The 16238-nt window shown below is 43.1% G+C and overlaps 1 protein-coding gene and 1 long non-coding RNA gene across 3 annotated transcripts in view; one reads left to right on the plus strand and one right to left on the minus strand.

Moving 5' to 3' along the window:
- Positions 1 to 783, minus strand: part of FGD5 (FYVE, RhoGEF and PH domain containing 5) — a 78130-nt gene extending 77347 nt beyond the window's left edge. For both annotated transcript variants that reach the window (XM_066195738.1, XM_066195737.1), the window contains exon 1: positions 627 to 783. In XM_066195738.1, the coding sequence (XP_066051835.1) occupies positions 627 to 639 (13 nt within the window). In that variant the 5' untranslated portion in view covers positions 640 to 783. The remainder of the gene's footprint in view (positions 1 to 626) is intronic.
- The window catches only part of LOC136296493 (uncharacterized), a 105680-nt gene that overhangs the window by 79102 nt on the left and 10340 nt on the right, over positions 1 to 16238 (plus strand). Inside the window, exon 2 of the long non-coding RNA XR_010722950.1 lies at positions 11881 to 12049. This is a non-coding gene — a long non-coding RNA (uncharacterized lncRNA). The remainder of the gene's footprint in view (positions 1 to 11880; positions 12050 to 16238) is intronic.

Below are 16238 nucleotides of genomic sequence, written 5' to 3' on the forward strand. Positions count from 1 at the left end.
TCCCAGTTTCCATCGAGGAAAAATTCTGAAAAGTTAACAGAAAGGAGGAGGAAGGGTTTGGGTTTGCCTTAGAGAGCAAATTCTGCAAAACAGATTACCTTCCCCCAAAAATATACTCTTTGAAAGAAAGTCACAGCAAATTCCCTAGGAACTTCGTGAACGGTTGAGTGTATCCGAGGGAGTAGTCGGCGCACAGCCGTGTCCCTTAGCAAGGGCAGCCTTGCCGGTCTCCCAGCCTGGTTGTCCCCGGAACACCTAACCTCGCCCCCCCTTGATTCCTTACCGGCTGCGCAAGCGACGGGGCACTCACAGCCTTGGGGAACCACTGAGCACCTGCTGGATCGCGGGGAAAAGGAGGGCCGGCCCCGGACGGAGGGTGCCCGGGGGAGAGGTGCAAGCCCCAGCGGCACGGCCCAAAACCTCCCCTCCCCGAAGGAGGGATGCCGAGAAGGGGAATGCGAGCCCCGGAGGAGCGGCGCCCGGGTAGGGGCTGCTATCCTGGCGATGGGATGTGCCGGACCGAGGGAAGGAGGGTGCCGGAGGAAGGAAGCCCGCCCGGCGTTTGCCGGCCCCTGGGAAAAGACGTCCAGAAGCAGAGACCCTTCCCGGCGGGCCCGCGCACTTACCGGCGTGGTTCATCTTCCACCCCAACTTCGCTCGCCGGCTGCTCCTGGCGCTCAGCGCATGGCCCCGGGGGCCGCGCCGCCCTCGGCCCTCGAGGCCGCGCCCGGCCCTACCGCCCCTGTGGGGGCACGGGAGCGCAGCGGGACGGCCGGAGGCGGACGGCGGGCTGGGCGGGTGGCGGTGCCGGCCGGGGGCGGTCAGCGCCGCGCGCCTCCGCCCTGCCCCGCGCGCGGCCCGTCGGGGGGCGGTGGCGGCGCCGGGGCCCCGCGCGGCCGGCGGCGCGCGGGGCCGGACCGGGCGGGGCAGCACCGACTGCGTGCGGGCAGCGCCCGCCGCGGGGCGAGTGCGGGGCTCGCCGCGGGGAGTGGAGGGCATGGGTGCGGCACGGATGCCCAAGTGCGCCAATATTTAAAGGCGCGGCGGGGTCCTTCAGCCGCCTTTTCGCGGGCCGCCGCCCGCCCCCCCCCGTGTCCCCACTCCCTTTCCATCGCCCTCGGTGCCCCTTTGCCCTCTACTTGGTCCCCTTCACCCTCTTCTCCATCCCCTCTCCCGCTTTCTCCCGTCCCTCCGTATCGCCTCCATCCGCCCTCCCCCCCCCCTTCAATCCTTTTCCCTCTCTTCAGCCTTTTCCTCCTGCCCATTCTTCCTTTCTCTCCATAATTTACCCCCTTCCATCCATCCTCAATCTATTCATTCACACACGCACACATACACGCTCCATTTCCGCGAGGAACACGACCGCCCCAGTCCAGGACCCCTTCAGGGAACGAGGCTCGGGGAGGCCGCCCACCTCCCCGGGCGTCTTTCCCTAACCGTGAGCATCCCTTCAGAGCCGACAGCACCTGCTGCTGGAAGCGGGATCTGAGTGCAGAGGAGCCAGGCACGGTCCCTCGCATACAAACCACGCTTGCTCAGAGCAGTTCAGGCAACCGCAGGCTGCTGTCTGCAGCCCTCTCCCATAATCCATAATCTGGCTCAACGAGGTTAATGCAGGCACCTAGTTTTCGGGCTGGTAGCAGCACTAACACCCAAACAAAATTGGATCGTCCCCTTCCTCTCATTGGAAGCATAATATAGCCTTGCTACGTTTTCCAGCGGGGCTGGTATTTCTCACGCAAGTAAGCACATCTTGGCAGATTTCCCTCCCCTGGCAAAGAGATCTCAGGAGGGCTGAGCTGACCTCAAGATTCTCTTCCCTAGTCGGGGAGGGACCTTTCCTTCCCAGAGCAGGATGGTTGTTTGCAGCAAGCCCAGAGTCCTGCAGGCCAGCAGGCTGGGTATCGGGAGAAGTTGCACGTTGTATCTGCTCTGTGTCCAAGTGGGGGTGTGAAGCAGTCAGTTCTTGCTATGACATTTTAAATTCCCCAGGAACCATGACAATTGCTAATACAATCCAGAAAAACTTAATTTTACCTGCTGTTCTGTTCTTGCAAAGGGCCTAAAACTAGCATCACCCTGCTGGCAGGTGCTCTGTAGTATAGGCAGAGCTCTTTTTCTTGACCTTTCAGTGCTGTCTCATTGTGACTGATGGGGTGTGCGGTGCCTTGCACTGTAGTGCACAGACCTCTCAAGAGAGAAAGCAAGCAGTGAGGGAAATGGGAATTATAACCTTCTCTCTATGGACTTGACTGTCTCCCAGTGAGGCTGGTATCCAGGAATGCTGAGTTGTGGCTCTCTGGAAGACGCAGGTTGTATCACTATGGCTCTAAGCATGCATTTGCAATCCTGTATGGATTTGCAGATGGATAGATTCACAGTAACAGCTCTTTCATTATTACTCTGACTGACATAAAGGCCTATATATTCCCTCATAGCACAATGTGTCTGGTCTGTGCCCTGGAGCAGGGAACGGATTGGGTTTCCCTAGTCCACCTATGACCAGCTCTCATGCAGCCTTCTCCCATCATCATGTGTTGGTCCCTGATTTTATTCTTGCCACCTGCAGCCTTGATGTCTGTCTCAAGCAATATAAATAACATGTCAATAGAAAGCAGCATGTGAAATACCTTCAAGAATACAGATTTAAGATCTGGCAAAAGGTCAGGGAAAGTTTATGGGACACAATGGAAAAAGAATGCACAATTAAAAAAAATCAAGCACAGTATAAAAATATTCCTTAAATATGTTTTCCAGGAGAATAACTTTTTGGTTAAACAGCTGCAAAAAACTGAACAGTAGGGAAAGGGGCAGCAGGAAGGCAAGAAACATGTTTTAGAAGAATTGAGAATGTTGGCTGCAGAATTTGGGGGAATTTTCTAATAAACTGAAAAACATAGTCTAAATTGCAAAGTTTTTTCATACCTAGATACTTAATGGAAGAATGATTAAATATGTTACTATCAAAACGAAGTCATTGTAAGAGAGATTTTGCAAATAGACTACATGGTCTTGTAATTAATGTACTATTTCTGTAGCCCCCTTCACACAAAATCTTTTTTGGTCTGCTGTAGGACCAAGAACTGTGATACTTCATAGGTTTTGAGCCAAACAATTTATTTGTGAAAATTTGCACTTTTTCAGTGGAAGTAGCTGAACGCTTCAGCAGAACCCTATACTTAACAACAAGGAGACAACTCCTGCTCCTAACATCATGCCACTAGCTCCAAGCCTGGCTAAGGGGCAGGCATTGCCCGAGATTATTTTGTGACCTAGCTCTGTAGAGGCTGAGTGCCTTTCACAAATTTCTGACGGCCTGTGCACAAATCTGCTTCCTACTTTGAAGGGCAGGGTGCCAGGGTACCACCTGGAGTTTGCTGACTCCTTTCTTTTGTCTGATCTGATTGGTTTGAACTTTGAACTGGTTTGTGGTGGATAAAAACGTAACCAAGCACTGCTACAAGATACTACACTCTTCACTAAGGGATGTATTCTTGAGCAGTTCAGACGAATTTTGGGCACTGAGAGCTGCTGCATGGGCAATTAGACTACAATTTGGGTTCAACAGGGAAAACCCCCGAAAATCTGTGCAACAAAAGAATATTTAGCAAACAAAAGCCTTATGTTCTTTTTATTATTAGCCTAAAAGACAATCCAGAGTGTAATTTCCTGTCCTGAAATGCTGAAAAGCTGTGAGAATTTTGTAGCTAAAGGCAAATAAGAAGCATAAAAGAACTGCTTGAAATTTGTCTATTTACTCTGTAATCCTCTTGAAAAATAATGAGGAATGATCTGTATTACGAATGGAAGAAAGGGAAGGAGAATGCATACAAACATGTTCAGAAGATGCTTAAGGGTCAAATCAAATTCTTGCAGCCAGAAGAGGAATCTCTGCTTTTGCAAGCATATCCTGCAATTAAGGTTTTAAAGGGTGGAGCCCACACCACATAACACATTCCTTGAAGCTAGCACAGTTCAGAACAGAAAAATCTTTTTCCCTAGGGAGAACCCTTGACTTAATTGATGGACACATCTAATTTCTTAAGTCATCTATTGCCATAAGTGAAGTATATATTTAAAAAAAATAATTTTGACTACCTTTTTATAATGAGGTATCTTTTAACAAAGGATTACATAACATAATAGGGATTAACATAACCCAACTACCTATTTCATAAGCTTTATGAATTTAAAACTCAGATGAATGTTCTAAGTTTATAGGTCCCCATCCAGCAGATGTTTTAAGCACATGTTTAACCCTAAGCAAGTGCATATAATCTGTTTTAAGTAGGGTAACTCCATATACTTAAGTGCCCTGTTAGATCAGAGCTACCTAGCATGTTGGACTCTTCTTTTTAAATCATTGCATCATAGGCTAGCACTCTTTTTGCAATTTTAATGGACCCTGATAGAGTCTGTCTATCATAATACACAACCTATGCATCCTAATGGTTATTTTTAAGGCTCTTTGTGTTATTCCATAGAGGTGTTTGCCAAGATGAGGTTTGCTTCTTTATAAGCAGTCTTTCAGGGCATTTTTCATGAACTTTCACCCTCCTGTCTCTTTTTCTTTAGGGTTTATAGGTTTGGATTTCGGGGTTTGGAGTTTCTTTTTCACTATTTTGGTGTCTGCGGCCTTACTAAAAGAAATTTTCTGGCATTGAACTGGGCAAGGGAGAGGGTGTGTTTTACCTCAAAATGACAACCCCAATGTCATTTTGAGATCAAACAGGTAGAATTTTGGAAACCAATGTTGCTTTATAAATCTTTATACGCATCTGGTTTTAGTTGCCTGAAAAATCACCTATTTTCATGTTATTTTGATATTACCTGGTGCATTCTATCTGGTAGTATGCCACCCAAGAAACCACAAGACAGAGAGAAGTGGTTCGACAGCACATCTCTCTTGGTGACCTGGCAAACCCAAGACTGTAGATCTATAGCGCAGGATACATAGGATAGCTAGTACCTTGTGTTTCTCTTTGTAAGTCTGCTTGGGACATCTGAAAGGCTGAATGTGTAGGGGAAATTTCTTATATTGGCAGGGATTAATGCCGATAAGGCCTACTTTAACATTATTCTACAAAAGCATTTCAATTATTGCAGTAAAGTGGTGCTGCATATCACAAGGAGTGAAATAATTTACTGAAGCCAGATGAAGAAAGTGTAGATGTCCTAATAACTGCAAGCATTCCTTGATATGTCAGATAAATTTAAACGTAAAATATGGGCAGCTGTGATGAACCGAGTGCAGTAAAAGGCAAATACGGTAAATACTGGTAGGTGAATACTTTTCAGTTATTTATCTTTGCTGTGATGTAATAGCACTGGAGGCAGATGTCATTACTACCTGGTAAACAATTCCTGTGTCTAAGGAACTTTATATCCTTCAGTGACTGGCGTGTCATGTCTCTGGCTTTCTGGCTTCTTTCTCCTCTCTGCTCAAAAGCCTGGCTGACGCCAAATCAGGCTCAGAGTCAGAATTGTAGGGAGTGCTGTTGTAAGAGTCCTGACCAGACAGTACTCCCCAGTGGCCCGGGGAGCCACAAGAGATGTGCTGCATTGGAATTGGAGTTGCATCAGCAGGATGTGTCCTGAATTTGTAGTTCTGTAGCACTCCAAGTTTCTTCGGTGTGAAGTTAATACTCTCTTGGGAGTTCTTGCTACAGCAGGAAGTTGAAGGACACTTGCTCAGATGAGATCTCAAAGATTATTGGTGAACATTTCTTTGAAAGACAGAAATTAAAACAAATGTTGTCATGTCCATTGGAGACTGAGATGAAATCCTTCACCCTGCAGGACCCCATTGCCTGGTTATAATAGAAGTGCCTGAAAGCGAAACTTGTTCATGTCAAAATTTCACAGCATTATCTGCTCATCTCAGCACAATTCAGTACAATACTTCCTGGCATATAATGGTAATTTTTTCTTTTTTTTTGGGCACCAATGTACCTTTTATTACAAACAGTTTTCTTGCTGCCTTCACTCTACATTTATGTTTTTCTTTACATCAAAACTGATTGCAAAGAATGTGTTGCATATATGCCATAGCCTTGGCCCCTGGTTTTGCATCCTCATTAAAGGCAAGAGAAGCCAAATGAAAACAAGCACAAAGGGAGTGGTGAGGGAAAGAAGAATGGGAAAGTTATAGCTACAGAATGAGTATTCTGTCCCATACAAGCAGTTTGTTACTTTGCAGCATACATTTTTTCACAGCACAATTTTGCAATAAAAGAGAAGGGATTACAGTTGCCAGTCATTAATGACTAATACCGAAAACGTGCTGTCCATTACCTAGTTGAGAGAGCTCATTACAGACTACAGGAGATACTCGATTTTGGAAGATAGTTGAGGTGTACAGACTCCAGCATGCTGTAGGAGAGGGAGGCTACAAGGATAGTGGCGTCAGTACCTGGGAAACTAGTCTGTGTTTTTATTCCTTACAAAGGAATACAATTGTGAAATACTCCAAATATATCTTTGACTCTCACTTGATCAAATGAACATCTGGTTGTTTTACTCACCATTTTCAGTAAAGGGCCCCTAGCAAGAGCACCAGTCCTCTCAGGATGGAGATTTATGTGTTTCCACTCAGGCTCATGGTGCCATCAATGTTCCTCTGATGCATCAAGTTTATGAGCTTTTTACTGCTTAGTATAATTGTAAGAAAAGAATATTTGTAGTCAATTGCAGCCAAATGTGAGAAACCCCACATTTGGGTCCACTCATTGCTCACTGCCATGGAAATTTTCTTTGCTACTCAACTGCCCAGATAGCTAAGTCTCGTGTCCTGGCTCAGTTTTTACCAATGCCTTACTCAGGTAAGGCTTCATTTAATGTAACTTAGCTTGGGCAAGGGTGTGTCCAGAAACACGTCTTTTTTAACTCAATGGCATGTGATAGTTCTGCACTCCAAAGCACTTGGTGCCTGTCAATACAGCTCTACCGGCAACAAACAGAGAAGTAGCTGAAAGTACACTTTTATGGGGTGGCCTACTGCAGTTACTTGTTTTTCTCCAGACTTTCACACCCCACAGATGCTGTCCGTTACATAAAGCACTAGAGGAAATAGCATCACAAGGAATCAAACGGTGAGCTGGGAGCTGAAGGATGGCAGACGGGTCCGTCAGACATCACTCGAAATAGCCAAGTCTAAGTGAGGAGCAATACCATTGAGGGTCAAAAGTTATGCAGTTATAAAATTGATGTCAGTGAAATAAAATTTGGTGACCAAGTCAAAAAGGCTGAGACTTGGCTTAAACTCATCAGCACTGGGGACAGAGCTGAATTTCAGTTCTTGAAGTCAGTAAACACTCTTACTGAATTTCCTTTGAAAAAGGGAGAAAAAAAACCCTCACCCAGCTGGAGAAATTTTGACTGGTTTCCTGTGTGTGATGGGACCATGCATTTGATATCCCCAATAAATGTAATGGCAGTGGGTCATCAGCTAGAGAAAAGGTTACAGCAATGATGGTTAGTCTGAGCATTGTTTTGAACCACAACAATTAATTACACACCTCATTTTATCATGGCTTTGTACTGGGTGCAATCTGTTGTATGAGAGCTACATATAGGGAGGAAGACAAACGCCCATTTCCTCTCAGTATTTGGATTTGTTTTGGTCTCATGCCAGTGAAAGTCTCAGTCCAGGCACCTTCCACCACAAATCCTCACTTTAACTGCTCAACCTACTTATCACTAGGGCCTTTTTGGCTGTGGTAAACCTTGGCTGCATTGATTAGCACAGCCACTGACCCAGAGTGGGGCTGGCAGCTGCATTCTCCATTTCCTGCCCAAACATCTGCTGCCTGATTGGAGGAAAGTAGTTCTTAAACCTTCTTCAAAACAGGAAACTTCTCTTCTCCCTGCTTCCTGAGATACAGGAACCGTCTCCGAAGCAACCCACAGACAAAGACTCATATTAACCAGTGGGGTGCCATAACAGATATAGTGGGAGTTCATGATTCAAGCCATAACCTATCCTGAGAGCTTGGAAAATGCCTCTTGATGCACCACTGCTCCCACCTCTCTGTGCCTACACTGCTGCCTCATTAAGCAGTCTGGATGTTAACTAGCAGATGATAATCCTATTCATTGGAAGCATTTGTAAACGCTTTTCATCTTCATGATTAAATATTGATCTTGTGCCACCAGTCTCTGGAACATAAATATGTAATATTGCCCCTCTGACTTTGCATTGGAGAGGTGGCTGAACATGGCAACATTGCCACTCTCTTAAATTTTTTAACGACAGTACAAGTATCATTTGACTAAAAAATATTGATATCTCATGCTTTGCTCATTGAGTAGTTTCCCACTTATGATCAAGTCTCCCTTAGTAGTCACAAGTGGAGCTTTCATCAAATCACTTGCAGTTTGAATGCAGTCCATTGTAATCCTGGAGAAAACTACATGCATGCTTATAGTTTGCAGTTTGCATCACTGAAGGCCTGTTACTAGCAGAGCCAGTGAAGCATAGCTGAAATTAGTATAAACTTCTCTAATTCTGCATTCATAGAGAGTGTAAAAATTTTACCCTAAAATTCTGATTTGGTGAGTACTTTTAAAAGAGCCTGCAGGTCAGCTGTCCCTAGGGGTTAAAGTGCACTTCAGAGCATAAAAACAATTGCAGTCGATAAAAATGATAAACAATGAGAAATCTTTGTGCTTGTTATTGGGTTTGGACATAAATTCTACCTACATGATCATCTTTTCACAGCAAATGCAAGCCCCTGTCAGCTCCACCCATAAAACGGAGCAATTTGGATGTCTGTGTAATTCTTCTGGTGTTAGGCTTAAGGAAATAGAGCAGTAGGATACAGCAACATTTAGAAATCACCCTTTCCTTTGCATTCAGCTACTTTCTCACCAAATACTTCCTGACAGTTGAGTGCGGCAATGGAGCATCCCCTCAGACTGTCTGATTTCCTGCCAGCAAGCTATGCTGTTGATCCTAGAGTGGCTGCCTTCAAAATGTGGACTAATTATTTTGCCCATGACTGTACCTCTGTTAATCAGCAGGTAATTGGGGAAGCTGTTATGTAGTTGCATGCAGTAACCCAGGCCACCTGAATTGCCAGTAGCGAATAGAGATTCCTTTCTCATTGTTTCCCATGATTTTCATACACTCAGAAGCCTGTCCTGTCACCGCAAGTGATTTTTAATGGAAGAAACAAAGTTTTCCAAGAGAAGCAATTTGTCTGGATAAGCTGCCGATCTGGGTCATAAGGCAGACAGGCTCACCTTCAGTCCTCTCACCAAATTAGGGAAGAAACCAGTGTGTTCTAGGCTAAATACCAGCTGTATGTAACTTTTCTTGTTTTAGCCTAGTCATAAATGTGAGAAGAATGTAATGAGACACAAGCTTGCTGCTATGGTCTTCCCAGTTATTTGGTGTTTCTATCAATTGTTCTTTGGAGGAAAAAAACTTAAACCCAGCTCTTAAAAGGTGATGTTATGCTGCATGAGGAGAGGTAATACAGATTGGTGTGATCAGAATATGGAAACTTTTTTCGCAGTGGCCTGGATTGTGAGATAAACTGCTTGCGATAAATGTATCCCCAGGGGCCAGTTATGCTGGGATCCTTATTTGGGATGAAAAGGTTGTGAAATGCCCAAAATTTCCTATTTTGAGCACCCCCCTCCTTGTTTCTTCAGTCTTTCTCATAGGCAACCAAGACCATTTTTTTTCTATTCTTCCATGTCTAGAGGGGGCCAAGTCGTTGTAGGGTGTTATTCCATGTCCCGGCTGCAGTGCAATTCAACACGCTTCAAGTGGAAGTACACATGAGGAAGGATGTGAGGCATTCCTGCAGTTCTGACTAATTTCTCACTGAGCCAGGCAATTAACTTTTTGAGCTTGCTCTTGAGCACTGGTATGGATGGTGGGAAGCTCCACTAATACTGATTGTAATTTGGTGAATAAGCAACATGGGATGCATGAAAGTCTAATGGAACCAATGCACTCAGGATTGCCTCTCATGTGGAGCATCAAAACTGAAATATCTCTCTTCTGCCTTGCTTGGCTTTGCCTCTAGCAAGCATTTCTAAGTAATTGCAGCTGCTTAAGTGTGTAAATGTCCCTTTCATCCCTAATTTTGACATTAAGTTTCATTTCACTGAAATATCTCTGTGGAAGGCATCTAGCATTTGGAGCACTTCTTTGATGTCCTCTAGGCAGACCTGCCAAAAAAATATTGTTCCTGAATGAATCAATTCCCAGTTACATATTTTGAACCTTTTTAGGCATCACCGGTAGAAGAATGTGTACGCAGCCACAAGAAAGTCTTTGTACAACCAATCTGTCAAAGCAGAGCAAGAGTATCTTCTGCCCATTTTGTGGCAGTACTCTCCTTCAGAAGCATTGAGCCCTGGCATAAATGAAACTTGAGTTCTCAAAAATTTGTGTCATTCATGGTTGCCTTTCAAGTGGAACATAGTGTGGAGTCTGATTTAAAGGTCTTGCCTGTAGCTGCGTTGTAAATAAAAAACTTTCTGAATTCCCTAGCATCCAATAAAGAGTGGACTCATACTGCAGTTTCTCGTGTACTGATTCCTCCTCTCTTGTCTGCATGCCAGTCCCAGACTTCAGTGAAGAGTATCAAAAGGAGAGAAACAAAGTTCAGCTGAGGGAATTTTAACGTGGAGGACTGAAGGGACAAGACACACAACGATTGTATATGCTGGGTGGTAGCATTTATGAACCTTTAAAGCCGGGTCAGAGCTCCTAGAGTCCACTTCTGATCCAAGCAGAGAAAAAAAGGACAAAATTTAATCAGGTGACAATATTTAAAGCTATTTAATTTTCTTAAGTGTTTTGATTCATGAGGACAGGAAAGACTCAATAGTACCTTGTTATTCCTATGCCTTAGAAGCAGTTTGCCTCTCCCTACTCCCTTTTCTCATATATTCATTAATGTAATTGATTCTAATAGGGAAGATAATGTCATCAATGTCTCTATCCTTTCTCAGTGCATGTAACCAGGAGACCTCCACACGTTCTTAGCCTGCACCATTTTTCAGATTGTTTGCTCAGAGCTATGGAGGCACTAGCTTATATACTCTCAATGTGGATAAATGTACTTTGCTTTTATCCTAAAATCAGGATGTTGTTGTTTTGGGTTTTTTTTCCAGGAAGCTAGAAAACATTTTACCTGAGTTTCTATCACTCCAGAACATCTCTATTTTTGCTTAGCCATGGCAGAACCATACACTTTCCATTATTTTTTTGTATTCTTTAGTTAAGACAACAGTGATAAAACCATTTTGTACTGGGGTGATTATAGCTGATTATTTCCTATCATTAAAACAGAGATACAGAGGTGTCTTTAAATTTCTTGGTTTGCTCTTCATACCGTTTCATTAAATTAGAATTCAAGTCATGCTAGTTCTGGGGCATTTTTTGCACCTCTACTTATTTTCTAAATGCCCTTCCTGTCATAATGAAGGATCCTTCATTATGAAGGATAGTGAACTTCATTGTGAAGTTCTGTGGTTGCAGCATAGTAGACTCTGAGAAAATGATGTGGGAAAATTAGGAAAAATAATTTGTTCTGGCTTTTTTTTTTTTTTTTTTTGGCACCTCTTAGTGGGAGAAGAGTTTGAATCCATTTTTGCAGATCTGTTGAGCACTGGTATGAAAGGACTCTGAAAACAAGTGTTTCCTTTGGGAAGAACTTTCGCTGCTGTAAGCTGAAAAGAGAAGGGAGCCAGAGAGGCTGGGAAGAAAGAGGTCTGTTTCTAGAGGTCAGTGTGACCTGTGAAAGGGGTTTTGCTCCTAGTTCGCAAGACCCTCCTGGACCCTGAGACCTGCCAGACTGCTTACATTAAACGAGGGAAAGGATGGCTTTGACTGAACGGTGCATCTGGCTTATTCCACAGACTTCCCCCACTGCGGATCCTCAACCCTCCAAAACCGGGACCTTTCTGAGTCTGCCAGGGCTCCTATTGCTCCAGCTACCGTGAGTGGTGTGCACACAGCCCTGCCTCTGCCTAGGTATCCATCCCTGGCTGATTGTCTAGCCATTATTTACAGAACCTGGATAAATGAGTGAGTTTTTAAATTATCTTCTCTATGGTTAGCTTTGGTGACATCCATTCACAAAAAAGGAAGACTTAGACTGACTAAGGTGCAAAAATACACTGGATAATACTCCAGATTCAAGTGGCAAAAGACCTAATCAAGTTTTAGGGAGCAGTAGAAAACCTCACAAAATCAACAAATGAAAAATATGTTTTTCATTTTCCAAGAGCAGGGACTTCAATGTCCTCCATTTTTCAGTGAAAAAAAGGACCCATTTGCTCCTGGCTTTCAAAAAGAGAATATTATTTTGTATGTGTTTTGCCAACAGCTGACAAATATTTCTGCAGATGGACTTTCAAAGAAAAACATGTTTTTCTGTCTCTACCAGCTTTTTACTTCCTTGCTTTACACAATTGCAGGAGAGAGAGTGATCAGTGAGGAAGGTGGGGGTAGCTGTGCCTATTACTATATGTCCTTTTTTTACCACATCCAGTTTTGTTTACAGATATAAAACATGGTAAAACATGTTTTTCTTCATCAGGAAAGTCAATTTTATTTTGCTGCTGACTTTAAAAAAAAAAAAAATATATATATATATATATATATATATATATATATATATATATATATATATATATATATATATATACCTGTCATCCGTCCCCCCCCAAAAAGTCAAACTGATGTCTTGCATTTAATTTGTAAGTAACATTTTGAGATCTGCTGGCATTTTTCAGATTGACAGCTGAACAAGTGCTTGGGAGGGCTTGTGAGTTTGAAGAATAAGTGACAAAAAAAATTCAGAATGATTGTAACTAGGTGTCTGTTGTATGTATGGAAACACAATGTTCTGGTAGGTCTGTGCAAATCCATAATTTGATTCTGAATTCAAAAATGGACCTTAAGTTTTCGGCATGGTAAAAGCTGAAAACCTGTGTAGTGTCAGCTCACTTATATTGCGGTTATTGTAGATTATAACTGTAGCAGAGTGTCTTGTAACAAACACCTTGTTCTTATTAAACATGTACAACATCAAGGTGAGTTTCTTCTTAATATATATGACATAGATATACCAAATGCAGCTATAATTAGAGATGCTAATTATAGCAATGTAAGACCTCATTGGGTCTTAAGTACTGCTTATTACCACACATTCTAGAAAACCAGGATGTAAATGTACAAGCATATATTATTGAGTGTGTACGAAATTTTCAGATGCAGTTACTGGGGCTTAAATGCTTCAAATTTGTTCCATCCTGAGCTGCAGAAATGCTGTCTTATAGCTGTAGTGGCAGCTGTAGGTGCTGCGGATGTTAATGGACTAAAAATCTTCAATTTGCCTTGCAAAAAAAATGAAGAATCTACATTTTAGAGGCTGCTTTGAAAGTTTCTTTATGGATGTCTTCTGCTTTTAAATTCTTACTTGAATTCACATATCATTTCTAATTAACATACTTCGGCTTCTTGGTGGAGTGATATGAGTGAATAGAAAACTACTTGACTCTATACAAAGCTCTTGCCTTACATTTCCCTGGAAAGCCATAAGGACCACAAGGGATCTTGTGCAGCTAAAACATGGCTATTTTGAATTTTAACAAAGGTGAAAGTGAAATAAAATCTGGGGGCTTAACAAACCTGTTGATAGCGTGGTAGGTGTTGGTGAAATAAAAATACTTGATCTGGCTTGTCAGTTTGCCAACAGCACTTTCAACCTGTATTAAACATTGAGTACTGCGTTAAATATCATTCCTTGTTACCTGTAGAGAAAGTACCTGTCATCTGTCTTCTTCAGGTGATTTTTTGTGCCAAAAATGACAAAATTTAAGTGCTGTTAGTGACATCATGCTGGCCAGCGTGTGCCATACAAAGGGAAAGCCTTTTTTTAATTGGGTATTGGAAGAACCAAAATTTTCATGGGGACTGTTAACCTTGAAGCTGCTCTGAGTTGCTTACTGTCCAGCTCCACGTGGGAAAATGTGTTTCTTCCAGCTGCCAGGGGAACCTCTTGGGATGCCGTTTAACTGCATGGTGCCACTGAAAGGAATTAAGGCAGTTTGTAAAATACAGGAGAGGAACACTGTCTTTCCTTGACCAGGTAGGCACTACTCTCAGACACATACCATTGAACAAGTAACTGCTGGTGAGCACTACAGTAACTGTTCACTGTGCCCTTGCTGCAGTAGTGCTTTTTTACCTAGGGGAATTTCTGAGAAAGCAACAGACGTCTCTTCCCTCAAAACTCCAGCACTTCTGTTATAATTTTTTCCTTGGAAAAATTAGCTTCCCATTTCCAGCCCCTCTCCAGAAGAGCTTCCAGATCCCCCTGTGAAGCTTGGACTTTGGCAGGCTCAGGAGACCACGGCAGTATTGCTTTGCCCTGGCTGCCACAGAGGGCCCTTGGCAGTTCGCGCCCCGCGGGCGCTTGGCCCTTCGGGTTTGTGCCTGGCACGATCAGCCTCACAGCCTGCCCCTGCTCAGCAGTTGTGGAGCAAAGGGGTGCCACTGTTTCTGGGGCTGTCTGGCAGGGCAAGCCCTCGGTTCGGTAGAGCCGAAAGAGACACTGCCTGTGTCAGCTTGAATATACGAATACAGCTGCTGTTTATTGCCTTGTTTTTCAGGGAAAGCCTTCAGTACGTTCAGAGACTCAGGGAATTTCCACTATTTTTCTCAGAGCTCCCCCCACTCCCTTGGCCTTCAGACACACACATTGTGTTGTTTTGACGTAATTTCAAGCAAATATTTTGCCACCGAGAGGCAGTGCAGGGTCACCGAGGTCCTCCAGGCTTGGGCTTCAGGCTTTCAGCCCTTCCCAATGAACAATAGCTCTATAACTCATTAAAACTGCCTTTTGATTACTTTTTCCTGTTTCTGATTGTTTTGGAGCAGCAGGGGTGGATTCCAAACTCAACAAACTTCTTTTTCCTGATGCTAAATTTAAATGTCTCTGAACTGAAAGGATTTGCTAATCTCTTTGGCAATAACTCCATCAAATAGAAATTACGACTTTAAACAAGATTTAGACTATTTCTGAATGCTAGAAGGGAATTGTGACTTGGTTTTGCAGAATAATTTTCATGTCTAGGATTTTTTTTTTTTTTAATACAGAAAATTTACCCAGACCCTAGTACCTTCTCTGTTGGCTATTGCACCCTCTTAACTTTCAGATTTAGTAATAGTCATGTTTTCCCATTGTGACCTGCATGAAACCAAGCTGGTAGTTTTACTTATCTCCTATTTTCTTCAAATTCATTCATTATCTTCTGCTTCACATCACTGATTCAGCACTCTTATTTCTGTCTCTATTCTCGGAATACTTTTTCACTGCATGATTTTCTCCTACTTGCAAGTCACCGGATTTACATGATCTACCTATAAAACTCCCTTGCCCAGCTGACTTTCTTGGCAATTTGTGTACTTCATCTTTTATTTATAGCAGGGGTAAACTCCTGAATTGTTTTCAGCAACCTCTAGTTTCCATGTAGGCCAGATATAGATTGATAAACTAATAATTTTCTTTGATGGCCAGCAAGGAGAATTTAGGAAAGTGAATTGTAAAAATTCCAATTCAAGGGATAGATATGTGAAAATTTATGCATCCGCATCCTTTTATCACATACACTGGCCACACATACCTAGACACTAATCTGCTCAATCTGTACCAATCTAGCATGAAACCTGCTTTTCAGATACAGTGCAAAAAATGATAAAATAACCAACTGAAATGTCATCTGTATAGCACAGGTCCCTATGTGGATTTAATTAGCGAGACAATAATTTACTTCTGTCATTTTAAACCCACAACTAGGATCTCTGGGAGAACAACATATGAACATGGATAAAAGATACAGTGTGTCCTGACAACCTCCTTGGAAATTTGCTGTTATTATTTGCTGTTATTATTAAGCATGTCAAGGAAAAAAATATTTTTCCTGCACAAAGAGTGGACATCTTGAACAAAAGTGAAACAGACTGCAAAAGCAGATAAATACTGTTGGGTATCCCATCCCTCACTTTGTGACTGCTCCCCACTTCCCCTCATCATCCTCCCCACCCCGCTAGTTTGTTCTTTGGGTTTTGTTTGTTTGTTTTACTTCTGTTGCCATTAGCTCAGTTTTAAGCACCCTCTGAGCAGAACAACTGTAAAATGACACAGTGTAGTAGATCATAGAGTGCCTGGGACTCTGTGCCTAGAAGGTAGAATGACAAAAAAGACACT

Source organism: Chamaea fasciata, unplaced genomic scaffold (assembly GCF_029207755.1).
Source record: "Chamaea fasciata isolate MVZ Bird 193981 ecotype frontalis unplaced genomic scaffold, bChaFas1.0.hap1 SCAF_13, whole genome shotgun sequence".
Classification (NCBI taxonomy): domain Eukaryota; kingdom Metazoa; phylum Chordata; class Aves; order Passeriformes; family Sylviidae; genus Chamaea; species Chamaea fasciata.